At 34.3% G+C, this 15,403-nt stretch overlaps 1 protein-coding gene across 1 annotated transcript; it reads left to right on the forward strand.

Moving 5' to 3' along the window:
- Positions 1-1,198: 1,198 nt before the first annotated feature.
- LOC11433865 (calmodulin-binding transcription activator 2) lies at positions 1,199-14,558 on the forward strand. The gene is made up of 12 exons (XM_003593150.4): positions 1,199-1,356; positions 4,031-4,150; positions 5,461-5,576; positions 5,762-5,850; positions 6,316-6,355; positions 7,503-7,680; positions 7,904-8,199; positions 9,044-9,571; positions 10,055-10,746; positions 11,198-11,786; positions 12,853-13,176; positions 14,082-14,558. The coding sequence occupies exons 1-12, from the start codon at positions 1,317-1,319 to the stop codon at positions 14,190-14,192; spliced, it is 3,123 nt and encodes a 1,040-aa protein (XP_003593198.2). The 5' UTR covers positions 1,199-1,316; the 3' UTR covers positions 14,193-14,558.
- The last annotated feature ends 845 nt before the right edge of the window (positions 14,559-15,403 follow it).

Genomic DNA, 15,403 nt, shown 5'->3' on the forward strand with positions numbered 1-15,403 from the left:
AAATCTGACTCTTTATTATTCATAACACTCCTTATCATTATTTCAATTTTAGTACCTCAATTAGATAATTCACTTGCTTTTTACTCATGACTCGTAGGTTAAGTTGCTAAAATTATGAATGTAATTAATATTTTTTTGTACATGTAGTTGAGTAATTTTATTTTATATTTCATTTAGTCACTAACATTTTATATTAGTTTTGACTTTCTACCCCAGTAATTTTGTCAGCAACTAACATTTTATATTTTTTTATGAGATATATATGGGTAATAAAAATATATTTTTTGATTGCCCTAAAATTATGGTGCTCTGAATTACCGCCCCCTCGATCCGTGCTCAGGGCCATCCCTCTCACCAATTTGGTCCATAAACTTTTAAAATCAACTAAAAATCACTAAACTATAAGTAATTCATCAATTTGATTGGTTGACTCATTTAAGGGCCAAATTCATGGACAAGAGCATAGTTTAGGAATTAAATTGATGTACTTCTCAAAATTTAACGATGTTCTAATTGATTTTAGTAGTTTAAAAATCAAATTGATGACAAAACTATAAAAAAATTTAGGAATTAAAAACCAAATTTAGGAACTAAATTGACTATTTAATCAATTTAAAAAATGTGTTGTATAAATTTAAAAAACTTTCATCAATTTAACTAGAAGATGGAGACCGTCCCGGAATTCCAGATATTGGTCTGAAATTGACCCACCTACCCACCACGTGGGACAAAACCATTGGTCTCTTTGTCATCAACAAAACTTTCATCAATTTCCCCCCATACACTAATTTGGACAAACAATTTCACGTAAAAATTAAATAAATAAATTTTGGAGAAATTGATGAAAGTTTTATTTATTTAAATAGTTTTATTTATTTAATTAAATTTTGGAGAAATTGAGAAATTTTGGAGAAATTGCAGCAACCAAGAAACTAAATAAATTTTGTTATTTTTGATGAAAATATGTGTGTTTTCTATAATACCCTTAATCATTTATTATTTCATTTTATTTTTTTCTCTCTCTACAATAAATATGCAAGGGTATTATTGACAAGATAATACTTAATGTTGCATTGAAACTTGAAAGTGATAAGTATTGTGAAACAAAATTATTCTCTAAAATGGACAGGTATTATGAAACGGAGGGAGTAGTAATAAATAAAGACAAATAAATGTCAAAAATACAGCGTCAGTTTTTCACTTTGTCACGTCACTTGAGAGTTGAGAGAAAAAAAGAACGAAAATAATAAAATAACGAAGAAGAAGAAGAAGAAGACGAAGAACATTTCGCGTTGATCTCAGATTCACTCTTCGCCATGGCTGAACCTCCTTCTTTTGGTTTAGGTCCTCGATTAGGTCACTTTTCTATCTATTTCTTTGCTAATTCATTTTTCAATGCTTGGATCTTGTCATTATTTTATGTTAAAATCTAAAATTAGGGTTTGATTACTGTTTTACTTCAATTAGCTTGTCTTGATGTCAGTGACATGAATCATTGATGCGTATTGCTTCACTTTTAGCATCTCTTTTAATAAGTGCTTATGTACAAGCTATTTGTATAGCAAACGATAAAATTAAGTTCAATTGTTTTTTTATAAGCTATAAGCTGTTTTCATAAGTTTGCTTTTATCTGATGAGTAAAGCTGATTACAGTTGCACAGTTCCAGTTTCTTTAACTCCTCTGATGAATTAACTTAGTATTGTCAAATTTGTTACTAAAAACTTGGTTGTTGTTTGGATAAACACCTTATTTTTCAGCTTATAAGATAAGCGCTTATGAATAGGATATTTCTACAATACATGATAAAATTAAGTCAAACTGTTTTTGTTTAATCTATAAGCTATTATAGAGAGCTTATGGAAATAAGCTGAAAACAGCTTATGAGCATGTCATAAGCTGTTTTCATAAGTTCTTCTAAATGGTGTTGCAAGTGATTTTTCCGGTAGATATGTTCAGATAAGCCAATCCAAACAGGTTCTTATTTGGGTCATGAAAGCTTTTTCGTTTAGGCTGCGTAAAGTTGTGTTGTAATACCATAGGGAAGAAAACTTCAGCCTGGTTGTTAGAAACAAGGAATGGAAGATGATGTTTGGTTGATAGAGATGGAAGCCTTAGGAAGGTGGATTTCATCTGCAGTTAGAGGAACTTCAATAACTTCGAAGGCCATGGTGGAAGCCTGAGACTGAAGTGACATATTACTTAATAGCTGAACACCTTGTTATAGTCATTGGATTTTATTTTTTTTGTTTTGAATTTTCACAAAAAGCTGTTTGATTTCTGCGAGTTGCCCAATCACAAGAAGCTATTTAGTTTGCTAGAAGCCATGCTAGGCCATCTGATGGCATGGTTTGCAAGGATCTTTGAAAGAAAAAAGGGTTAGGAACACTGATTGCAGTTATGACAGGACACAATAAGAGGATATGTCTATATAAAAGTGTAGGATATAACTTGGCGGGATAAAAAAAATACAAGATAAAAATATGAATCCTGACAAGAGCGACTATAAGTGTCATTACAAATTTATTTCTTTGAGCAAATTTTAAATGTAATTAAAGTGGCATCAAGTTTTCAAAAGTCATAATTGTTAATATGGAATCCTGCCAAGGCCGGTCCCAAGCCCGGGTAAAAGGAGAGGGTTGTGTTAGGCCTCGACAGCCAACGTAAAACTTTGTCGAATCTCTATGACATGGACCAAATCCCCACTTAGTGGGATAAGGCTTGGTTGTTGTTGTTGTATAATTGTTAATATGGACAAAATAAAACACTAATTTATCATGTTCTCACAACATTTTACCCTTATTTGTACGAAAAAAAGTAGGATTCAAACTAGTGGTATTTTGCAATATCTGATGTGCATATGAATGTAACTTTAGTAAAGCAGCCATACAACAGCATTTTACCCTTATTTGTACAAAAAAAAAAGTAGGATTCAGACAGAATAGTGGTATTTTATACTATCTGACATGAATATATGAATATAACTTTAGTAAGGCAGTCATACAACTAGGGTAAGAAAAATGAATTTAAATAGAGGATACAATGCTTCAAACATAACATAGAAAATGGCCATATCGCTAAATTAGTTCTATTTATGTGACCGCTGAAAGAAGAGTCTATTGGAATTGGTGGTGATGTAGTTCAGTAAATAGCTTATTGGTGAAGATTGCAAATTAGAAATATGCAATTGGTGAAAGCATGTATCAATGATGTGACTTTAATTTCTATGTAGGAAAAGGGATGTTTGGTGTGAAACACTGGTTGTGGAATCATCATTTGTCAAGTTGATTTGAACTCTTGCAAATAGCTAGTTGCTATCGTGGACTTGTAATATAATTTTATATCACTTTTTACATACTCAACACATATGGCAATTCAAAGTGGAAGTTAAACTGAAGGCTTTCATCTATTATGTGATTTTATTAATTTCAAGCAACCCAACACCTTTTTCATGATATAATGTGACGCCTTAACATTTTTGGTGGAGATGCTACTTATTTATCATGTAGATGATTGACATACATCTTTTGTTTTTGTTAGATAGAGAAATGGTTGGGAAGAGGGGGTCTGTCTGACAATACCCACTAACAATCATTAGCATGTTCAGAGAACAAAGATGACTCAGTATCCACTTGCATTCAGTTAATTTTACCAGAAAATCATTTCTGCTAAAAAGTCTCAACATTTTGATTTCAAATTTTTAATGATACTGAACACAAAGTAAGCCAATCCAGACACTCGCTTAAATAGACTAAAGTCGAACAGTTTCTGAAGGAAAGTTTATATTTGGTAGCTAAAGTGGTTTTTTAGAGATAAATGGGTTGCTTAATGTGTGCGTTGACTGGACACTTTGACTTCAATATTCAGCTGATAGCCGACGGCATGTGTTGTTGAGTCGTATATTTCCTTTTTGTAGTAACTAATTATTTTCTTATTGATGCATATGACTTTTGTGGCTATGTTATAGTTCTTTAAGTTTGCTTGAATAAATTTTTATGCGTATGTAATACAATATTACAATTTTATGTGCAGACATTCAGCAATTACAATTTGAAGCCCAACATCGGTGGTTGCGACCGGCAGAAATTTGTGAAATTCTTCGTAATTATCGGATGTTTCATATCACACCAGAACCTCATACAAGGCCACCGAGTACGGTTATTGCATATGTTTCTGATAAATTATTTAGCACTTTTATACACTATCACGGAATTCTTAGATATACGGGTTAACAAATTCACACAAAAGCATAAGCTTAGAAGCTTTTGTTGAATTGTTTTTTCGCTTCTGGGTTTTAACATAATTATTTACTGGAATTAGTAACAGTCTTCTAGGTGTAAAATGTTGTGGTTTGGATATGACTGTCTGCTCTCCTTGGGCCCGTTCAGCTGAATATAGTTCTTTTCAAATCTGTATGAAGTTTTAAACTGCTCATTATACGAACTTCAGGCGTTCCTGTTTCAGTAATCCTATATAGTTCTTTTAAAGGAAAATGTCCACTCTGGCAATTCCTAAGTAATTTTTCATGAAATTTGGTTGCAAAAGAGTACCTCATGCTTATTGCATAACCTTGATAGTTCAATAGTTTTTAGGACATTACTTCTAGTATTTTGCTTCTGGTGAAAATCTTGCTTTATTTGAACTTCAATCCATCTATTAGCTCCTATTACTAGTGCATGCTTCTAAAGACACCAGATAGGTGGCATTTGGCTCAAGGCATATGATTATATTCTTCGTATTGTTTTTCCTGATAATAATAATACCAGGAACATTATTCTGAAAAAAGGTGTTTGGTAAATATTTATCATTTCTAAGAGTGCTTTTTAATTTTTTCAGTTCGAAACTAAATGAATTCATAAATATAATAAAATAAAATAAGGTTGAATGAGGTTAAAATGGGAAGATATGGTTAGAAGAATTAAAAAATAACTTATATTCCTATGGTAATATAAGACTCCCACCCCTTCACACGGGAATCGAAAGTAGGAAAAACATATGTAATCTAGATTTCTGAGAATAACTAACATCCATGAATATTTTTTATTACCTGTACTAAAAAGAAGGAAACTACATTCCCTAGAATAGTTTTTATTTGGCAAAATTACACTAGTCCCTTAACTTAATTTCAGGTAACAGTTTGGTCCTTTATCTTTTTTTCATTTCAATTTGGTTCTTTTTGTCCATTTTCATATGAATTTTTAAGCTTAAAATTCATGATTTTATTTTCTTATGGTCTTTCAATCTTCAAATCTATGATCCGCGTCTATGTTTGCATAAGAATATTAGATTTGAAGCTTGAATATGTATATAAAAATGGACAAAAAGGACCAAATTGAAATGAAAAAAAGATAAAGGACAAAACTGTTACCTGAAATTAAGTTAAGGGACTAAAAGTGTAATTTTGCCTTTTTATTTATACACGGCTTCAAACAAACACACTCTTAATGGTTTGCATTTTACAGGTGGTTCACTTTTTCTTTTTGACCGAAAGGTTTTGAGATACTTTAGAAAGGACGGGCATAATTGGAGAAAGAAAAAAGATGGAAAAACTGTGAAAGAAGCTCATGAAAAATTAAAGGTAACCCAAAATTTGAACGATTGATTAGTTGTTGATGAATCTAGTCTTTGTAGGACCTACAGATAATCAAGTCTTGGTAAAACTTACATAAGTTTTTTTAGTCAGTCTTCTTTAATTGTAAAGCAAGTTTCTATACCATTAAATAATTATTCACTGGGGTTGTTGTATCCTTCAAGCAAATTTAGGTGGGAAGTGTTGATGCGTTACACTGCTACTATGCACATGGAGAAGAAAACGAAAATTTTCAAAGGCGAAGCTATTGGTTGCTTGAACAGTGAGTATGAACTAATTTACTTGAAGATTTTGTACACTAGTATGTCATAGAATATAAAATACAGTGATATTTCACACACATGTTGCTTTGTATTTTCCTTTAAAGTGCATTTCTTCTGTGAATAGATCTACACTTCTTAGCTTTTCTTTGATGTTGTGCACCCTCATGGATACTTCAATGAAGGTGCTAGCTTAGATTTGCTAAGTTGGAAGCGTCACATCATTCTTACTCTTTGCTGTTCTCTTTTGTTTTTAATATTCTCTATTGTATTATCCTCCCCTTGGTTATAATCCAGCTATTTGTCCTTAATAATTTTTTTGTTATATCAAATTTGGTGATAGTAGTTTTTTATTTTAATGCCATTTGGGGTTGTAAGTTTTAAGTTTTCATATACATCTACCAAGTATTAATGTATTATATTCCTTCTTATAATTGATAAGAATATATCTATATATTTTACTGCAGGGATACACACATAGTATTTGTCCATTACTTGGAAGTTAAGGTATTTTCTTTGTTTTTTGTTTTTAAATTCCATCTGCTGTTATTTTTTTTCTTTCGTTTCTTGCTTTAGGATTATATGTTGATGACAAATTATAGACTCCATCTTTGGACTTGGTTGAAACTTGTTATCTACATAAATTTTGAGTTTTTCTGTTTTAGAAAATAAAGTGAAACATTTAAGGAAAAACCAGTGGAATATGAAATCGCCAAAGGGCTAACTAGTGTTGCTAAATGAAAAACCAGTGGAATATGAAATTTTGGTTCTCTTTGTTATTAAATAGCCAAAGCTCTAACTAGTGTTGCTAAATGAATTAATGAGGTATATCAAAACCAGTGGAATATGAAATCGCCATGTTTATGATTAAGGATAAAAAGTCACCAATCTATGTTCTAATGCAGGTTCTATTTGAGTTCTTTATCAATTTCTTGCCTTGAGGATTGTGGAATATGCTTTCTTAGTATCAATGTTTAGCAACCAAGTCTAATTATTACACCTTACAAAATATTGTTGTGATGTTTGAGCTTCAGCTGATATTCTATTTTGTATTGTCATGGGAAGACCCCGTCCATTTCTGTTAAAATCTCAACTGATGATACCAATATAAAGATGAAAGAACTTTTATTTTCATAAGAAAAATAATACTAAAAAATGGTTTTGTGTCTGTTTAAGCTTTTGAAATAAAAAAATAATTTCTGATTATTTTGTGATGTTGTTTCATTCTTTTGAAAGAAAGATGTTGCTATAACTATCTGTTCAAAGAGGGGGATTGGGTAGCTCAACTGGTTTGAGCTAAGGGATAAGAAATTGGAGGTCCTAGGTTCAAACCCGGATGAAGGAGAAAAACTAATCTAACAACTAATTACCAACATTTGCCATTAAAAAAAACAAACTATCTGTTCAAGGAAATGCTTTTTAAAAATATAACCAATTAAAGAGTTTCTGCTCTGAAAAAATAACCATTTACTTACACAAATTTGAAATCACATTTTTTAATTTTTTTAACAAATGGAACCTTCATCATATTAGTCTTAAATCAGACAGAAACAGTTTTAAGCTGTTTGATGTAGAGGGATCCTTGTTTTGTAGTTCTGGTATTGATCGACTTGTATGACATTAATAGATGTATTGTGGATTCTCTATCTTTCAGAGTAACAAGTCAAATATTGGAGGAAACGCTGATAGCAATGAGGTCATATCAGATTCTCAAAAGGTCAACTCTCCGTCGTCTGGCATTCCCGCAACTTATAGTAGTGTGCCTTCTCTAAGTACAGATTCCATGAGCCCAACTAGTAGCTATACATCTTTACGTGAAGATGCTGATTCAGGTGATTCTGTCTAAATTTTGTTCATGGGGTTTCAAAATTTTGCAAATGGAAAAATAAGCGAAGGATTTTAATATCTGTGTACTTTTGCCTGAGATATTTGTGTCAGATTATGGTCCCTTTAAATGCCACGTTGGCCTATGTTTATTGAGCTTTGTTGTCTGACATTATTATTTGTCTAACCTCTCAACTATGTTGTTTTTCTGTACATTGAAAATATTTTCAGGTGATCATGGACAGTCATCAGTTTCTGGAATGGATTATATCCCACCTTTTAGCAGGGATACATTTAGAGGAAATGGTGCTACTTGCATTGATGGCCAGGCATCATGGGACACGGTCTTGCAATCCACCGCTGAGTTGCATGCTGATCCTTCTCTTGTATCTTTTACTTCCATCCCATCTGGTTCACTGTCAAACATCCTTGACCAAGAAGATAACATCTTGGGTGACTTTTCAATGAGCAGAAGTGGCCTCGCTATTGGAGCAGGGAGTTCTCAGCCTCTCCAATCAAATTGGCAGGTATTTTATGTAACTGCCGAATATACATATCAGTATGCAGTAGCATCATCTGTGGCTATTATATATATTTTGGAGTGAGAAGTCATTGTGCAAGAGTCTTAGAGACTGATAGGACACTGTAGTAACTAAGGCGTTGTAAGGAAAACAATGTGCATGCAGGGAATCATGGTCAAGAGGGAGAAAGTGAAAGGTTTCCATTATTTAATTAATTGTTGAGTTGGCAGTAGGGAATGTAGCTGGCGTGTGATTCGGCAGAGGGTGTATACAGTGAGGGAGGAGTTACAGGGGTTATGTTGGGAGAGACTGGATACGTTCTAATTGCATAGGTTATTTTATTTCTAGTTTCTGCATTTTGTATTTCAGAACACAGCCTATAATCATCTTGATACAGATTCGGATTGCCATTAGTCAAACTCAGAGATGAACATTTTTAACTCTTCGGTCTTGAGCTGCATGTGTCACAGTAAATGGTTTATTATTGTTACTACTGTTTTTATTTCTGAAGATTTAGATATGCTGTAATACATTATTTATCACTATTTTTTTTGAGTGACTTGAACCTTGTCCAGAATTATGTATCCATCTTGCTGTTGGGATGAGCTTTTACTAACACGCCCTCTTACTTAATACCTAATTGATGACTTTATTATTTTGGCTTGTTTCAATATCTTTTGATTGCTTGATTTAAAACTTTGATATTTTAATTGAGTTTGTTTGGTTTATTTTATATGGATTTAAATGTTTAAACTACTATTTTTGTTCAAAATAAAATGTTTAAATTGCTATTTATGAGTTTTAAGCAACAAAGTTTAACTATTTTCATATTGTTATTGATTGGACACAGATTCCTTTTGAAGACAACACGGGACATATGCCAACCTTTACCCAATCATTGAGTTTGGAATTTGCATCTGATTATGGAACTGGTTTACTAGGGAACGAATCTGATAATGGAAGTTCTATAATTGATCCTGTCTTGTTTAGTTTTCATGGTGAGCCAAAAGAGAAGCTTGCACAGCAAAACTATTTGGAAGAGAAGGTAGATGGACACCCGCGAGATGACCTTAAGTCTAATTCCACAAAAGAAGTTCCTAGTGAAGAAACTATTAATTATCCCTTACCTGTGAGACGCACATTATTGGATAGGGATGAGAGCTTGAGGAAGGTTGATAGCTTCAATCGGTGGATTACTAAAGCCCTTGGAGAGGTGGACGATTTGAATATGCAATCCTCACCTGGTATTTCATGGAGTGCAGATGATTGTGGGCATGTGATAGATGATACCTCCCTGAGCCCATCTCTGTCTCAGGATCAGCTGTATAGCATAACTGATTTTTCACCTAAATGGGCTTATGCTGAGTCAGACACTGAGGTACTAATTTTAGGGTACTTTCAGTAATAAAGAAAGGCAGCAAATGTTGAGAAGAAAATAAGGACAAAATATCAATTCTTACTATGTTTGCATCCATTATTAAAATTGAATAATTCAACCAATCATTTACTTACTCTTTGGTTTCCGTCTTTTACCCTCTTCTATAATGGGAATAAATATGTATTATATGTGGCATTTTCAGATACCAACAACTCCCCCTCTGGTTAGATGCACACAGTTTTTCTCTCTATATCTTAGTTTTAAGTGTTCTTCATTTTGTATTTTTTTTTTGTTGTATTTCTTTTTACCTCTTGGTATTTTGTAATGGATCCTAACAATATTCCTTCTTTTTCTCCTCCTTTAGTATGCTATATTTGATTATTTGTTGCACTTCTTTTCTATTTGGATTTCCAATGCAAAGATGAATCGGGAAAGACCTAGATTCAGTTTGTTCGATATCTTATCCTTTTCAAAACTGTGCAGGTGTTGATTATTGGATCCTTTTTGAAAAGTCAACCAGATGTTACAGCCTGTAACTGGTCCTGTATGTTTGGGGAAGTTGAGGTTCCTGCTGAGGTTGTAGCTAATGGAATTCTGTGTTGTCAAGCTCCTCCTCACAAGGTTGGGCGGGTCCCTTTCTATGTAACATGTGCCAATAGGTTAGCTTGCAGTGAAGTGCGTGAATTTGATTTCAGAGACGGCTATTCCAGAAATGTAGATTATACAGATTTTTTCAACAGTTCGAATGACATGCTACTTCATTTGCGGCTGGAGGAGTTTCTTTCTTTGAAACCAGTGCACCCTTCAAATCAAACCTTTGAAGGCGATACAGAGAAAAGGAGCTTAATTCTTAAGCTTATTTCACTGAGAGAGGAAGAAGAATATTCAAGTAAGGAAGAGCAGACTGTAGAGATGGATATATCACGACACAAGGTGAAGAAGCATCTGTTTCATAGGCAGTTTAAAGAGAAACTGTACTCATGGCTTCTTCACAAGGTAACTGAGAGTGGTAAAGGGCCAAATGTGTTAGATAAGGACGGGCAGGGCGTGCTACATTTAGCAGCCGGTCTTGGTTATGACTGGGCAATAATCCTAATTTTAGCTGCTGGAGTTAATATCAACTTCCGTGATGTGAATGGTTGGACGGCCTTACATTGGGCGGCATCCTGTGGCAGGTTAGGATAATTGAGAATTGCCCCCCTCTTTTTTGTGTTAAATTGATTCCGCATAACACAAGTTCTGTCCACTAATTTGGTTAGACCTTTACTTTATTACTCTTGTTTTTAGTATTCTTAGACTTTTTGAGCTGTGAATTTGTTTACAAATTCTGCTTGTCCTAGCATACGAAGCTATTTTAAGTTTCTTTCTGCAAAGGAAGTAAGAAAATTCATTTATGTTGCATGAATAAAAAATTTCCCCTCCCCCTTTTAAATTTTTGAACTGTTTGGTGCTAAACATAACAGCTGTTTTCCTTATGCATATAAATTTGCTCGCTTAGAGTTATCCCTGAAGTAAATGATTTGGCCAGTTAAAGGCAGATCAGAGTATTTTCTACAATTTTGCTTTAAGTATTATATTCATCATAACTCAAATTGGTTCATATATCGTCTGTTGTCCTTTGTTCAGAGAGCGGACAGTTGGTGCCCTTGTACATATGGGTGCAGATTGTGGAGCATTGACGGATCCATCTCCAGAATTTCCTTCAGGCAGAACAGCTGCAGATCTCGCCTCTAGCAATGGGAACAAAGGACTCTCTGGTTTTCTAGCAGAGTCTTCGTTAACCAGCCACCTTGAATCCCTCACAGTGGATGATCTACACAAAGGTGGTCAGCAAGAAGTTTCAAGAACAAAAGCAGTGCAGACAGTTTCAGAACGAACTGCAACACCTGTGATCTATAATGATATGCCTGATGCCCTATGCCTTAAAGATTCTCTAACCGCTGTCCGTAATGCGACTCAAGCTGCCGATCGCATACATCAAGTATTCAGAATGCAGTCCTTTCAGAGGAAGCAGTTAACTCAGGATGAGGATGATGATGATGAATTTGGTTTGTTAGATCAGCGGGCTCTTTCTCTTCTAGCTTCTAAGGCACGCAAGTCAGGACAAGGAGATGGCCTAGTCAATGCTGCTGCAACTCAAATACAGAAAAAGTTCCGTGGTTGGAAGAAGAGAAAAGAATTCTTGCTCATTCGTCAAAGAATTGTGAAAATCCAGGTTCAGTGATTCGTTCTATTTACTTCATTCAATTTTAAAATTAGGGACATTATTTTGGCATATATTAGATGTTCTTATTGAAGGTGCAAAATTGATTATATTGGTGAGGAGTTTGTTCAATAAATACTCTGGTTAAGAATGCTAAAATACTTTGGTAGTACTGTTGAGTTTATATAAAGTGGGGATACAAAAAATGAAGACTTTGAACTGTGATTGTAATTTGCAATAATTGTTGATACAAAAGATTAGGCACCAACCCTCATTGATACTGGTACAAACTTATCTTAATTAAAAAGGAAAACAAATTACGATAATAACTCAAATATGAAAACTAATCTTAAGATATAATTTTAGGATATTAGACACTAGATAATAATATATAAGATCTTCTCATATCTTCTAATACATACTTTTTCATCTCTGTTTGCCCCTTCGATAACTTGTGTACATGTGGATCCCACATTGTGATTGTCAAGTTTGAGAAGGCAATGTGAAGAGAGCATGCGTCAAAAAGTTCATATTGGGTTCATTTTTCAATAAAACCCCCTCATCAGATCACATGCTTGGGCACCAAGTGGAGGCCTTAAAAGTGATCCTATATCATGGATGTTCCAGGGCAATTAAGAACCATTGAAAGGAGTGGTATTTTACTTTAAACTGAAGTATACCATTGAATAATATCAATATATCATACGGATCACAATTACATTGAAGTCTTTCCTTGATTACCCTACTGCCACGACCTGTTAAGGAGAAAAGTTAAAATCTTCAAACTGGTGAGATACAACTAACATTCTCAAAATAGTATTTTAAAGCTACTAGATAAAATATTCAGGGACTACCAACGAGCTTGTAGTTCAATTACCTCTAGCCCAAGTTTTAGGTGTGATGTTGATGTTTGTGAAGCCAACTTTGCCGCTATCGTATTGCTTTGCACCTTTTTTGTACCCCAAAAGTAACAGACCTCTTGTACTCGTTGTTTCCTTTTTGGTATCTATTATATTTGACTATCCCTGTGCATTTGTGACTTGCTTCCACTGACTGTTTATAATTTTGTGGTTTTAAGGCCCATGTAAGAGGTCACCAGGTAAGGAAGCAGTATAAAACTGTCATCTGGTCTGTGGGAATCCTGGAGAAGATTATATTACGCTGGAGACGCAAGGGTAGTGGTCTACGTGGGTTTCGACCAGAAGCCCTTAATAAAGCCCCCAGTCAACAAAATGATTCTCTGAAAGAGGATGATTACGATTATTTAAAGGAAGGACGAAAACAAAAAGAGGAAAAGATCCAAAAGGCCCTTTCTAGGGTGAAGTCCATGGTTCAGTATCCGGAGGCGCGGGCTCAATACCGGCGGGTGCTAAATGTTGTTGAAGACTTCCGTCAAAAGAAGGTAAATTTTCTAACATCTGCAAATTGTCTAAACCTCTGTTGTCAATAGCGGCCTAACGCGGCGCGGAGCGGCTGAAAACAGCCTAGCGCGTCAGAACGCGACCGCATCGCGCGTTAGGCAAAAGCGGCTGAAAACCGGGTTTCGCGGCCGCTTTTCGTGGAGCGGGAGCGGGTCTAACGCGGCGCGTTTCCGGGTCGAAGCGAAATTACAGAATTACCCCTCACTTAAGTGACATTAGAAGGGTTAATTTTGTAATTTTCAAAGCCCTATTTCTTCACTTCATTCCATCGTACAGAGAACAGCCGCTTCTTCTCCTCTTCTCCCAATTCAATCGTACAGCACAAAGTTCTTCTCCTCTTCTCCCAATTCAATCGTACAACACTATTAGGTTTTCACTTCATCTCTTCACTTCATTCCATCATCTCTTCGCTTCATCTCTCAGCTGCTCAGATCTTTCACCTCATCCATCATTCCATATCTCAGCTGCTCATGATTATTGAATTCGAAGTTTTATTTCATGTTTAGTACTTTTGTTACTTTAAGCTTTAGAGGTTTAAAGTGTTTGCTACCTTGAATTTTATTAGTATTTCTTGCAAGTATGTTCTTATGTATGTTTTGCCTAAGACATGTTTTATTTCAAATTATGAATTGAGTAATATTTAAGTTGTTTTAGTATTTCTTTTTCAACAGTATAGTATTTTAGTATTAAATATATTAGTGTCCGCGTCATGTAATAGCGCCCGCGTCGCGCCCGCATACCGCGCCGCGTCAATTTTTGGGGTGGCCGCGTCGCGCCGCGTTTCCGCTTTGACAACAGAGGTCTAAACTCGTTAAAATATTATGCTTAATGATATGCTCACAATAACTTTTTCTGACCAAGCTCACTATAATTTTATATCTGGCAGGATTGTAATATGGGGATGAGTTCTGAAGAGACAGTTGATGGTGTGGAGGATTTGATTGATATTGATATGCTTTTAGATGATGAAAATTTCAACCCTATAGCATTTGATTGATTATCTGCAGGTTAATCCTATTGTCCCCGCTGTTAATATATGTCCAGTTGGCTTTGTTTGGCATAGGGGAAGTCCTAACATCATCTTGATGTAAATATTTCTAATCCAAATTACTTGGACCGAAGGCTGAATATAATATATACATAGGTTTTAATAGCTAGCATGCATTTTGATTGGACATTTCAGATACTGTAATCTAATGAGACATGGTTTGATTTTATTTGTGGTAATTTTATTATGACTGGATAAGATTATATTTATAATTGGTTAGGGTTGTAACATAATGGTGTAACTTAGCTTGCTTACTAAAATTTGTACAAAAGTCGACTGTGGCCGAGGAATTATAACTAAGTGCTAATTATTATCTGGCTTGTTTTATTGCTTACATTTTTTTTCTTTAACCTTTTCCATTTCACCCTATCATGAAATGCTTTTTCAGCTTCATGTATGTATATGTGTATATAATAATAATAGAATGAGTTGGAAAACACAACACAAGTACTAATTTGAACTCATCCCTAATCTGATGCTTAGGCTTTGTTAGACAAGAAATAGCATGTAGCTGATGATAAACTTATATTGAATAGCTTGTAAGCTTTCTTATAGCGGATGAGATAGTTGATTGAATTTGTAGTGTTTGGTGGAATTAAGGGTTGAACTTGTTTATAAATATGAAATAACATAACAATTTAATATTTCAATTTTTCCAAGCCAAGGAAGATGACACGGGTGAAATTGAGAGAAAAGGGATAAGTTAGTAAAAATAAGCTTTAAATTTGTGATAAAAAATATTATCTTGCATATCTTATTTTTTTATTTTTTTTCTTATACGTTATAAGCTCAAAATTTGTCATTGCCAAACAAAGCTTAAAGTGGTTATAAAATGAAGCTATTTTTTGAGGGAGGTAGATTGTGTTGAATTAGGCCACTGAGCTGAACCAGATAAAAAGAAGTCATTGAATTATTTACTAAGTGATATAAAGATACACTAGTTTCATTTTCCCTGTGAACCCAATTGAGACATTGCAGGGGAAGGGAAGTAAGTTCCCGTGTTAATCATGTGAGGGGACATTTACATGTGCTTGGAGAATCCTTGATAGTAATAATACTTTATGACTATTTTAACGCGTGTAAACTCGTGGCATGATGAATGCTGATTATTGTGATGATGTTGACCATGCGTTAACTCATTGCACCACATTTTCCTTTTC

The sequence above is a fragment of the Medicago truncatula genome, chromosome 2 (assembly GCF_003473485.1).
Source record: "Medicago truncatula cultivar Jemalong A17 chromosome 2, MtrunA17r5.0-ANR, whole genome shotgun sequence".
NCBI classification, from domain to species: domain Eukaryota; kingdom Viridiplantae; phylum Streptophyta; class Magnoliopsida; order Fabales; family Fabaceae; genus Medicago; species Medicago truncatula.

What these genes read in the sequence shown, in the direction of transcription:
- LOC11433865 (XM_003593150.4), top strand. Translation starts at nt 1,317, where the DNA reads ATGGCTGAACCTCCTTCTTTTGGTTTAGGTCCTCGATTAG. An exon ending in ACCTCATACAAGGCCACCGA is followed by an intron (nt 4,151 to 5,460) that starts GTACGGTTATTG and finishes TGCATTTTACAG; the next exon opens with GTGGTTCACTTTTTCTTTTT. An exon ending in AAGACTTCCGTCAAAAGAAG is followed by an intron (nt 13,177 to 14,081) that starts GTAAATTTTCTA and finishes TATATCTGGCAG; the next exon opens with GATTGTAATATGGGGATGAG.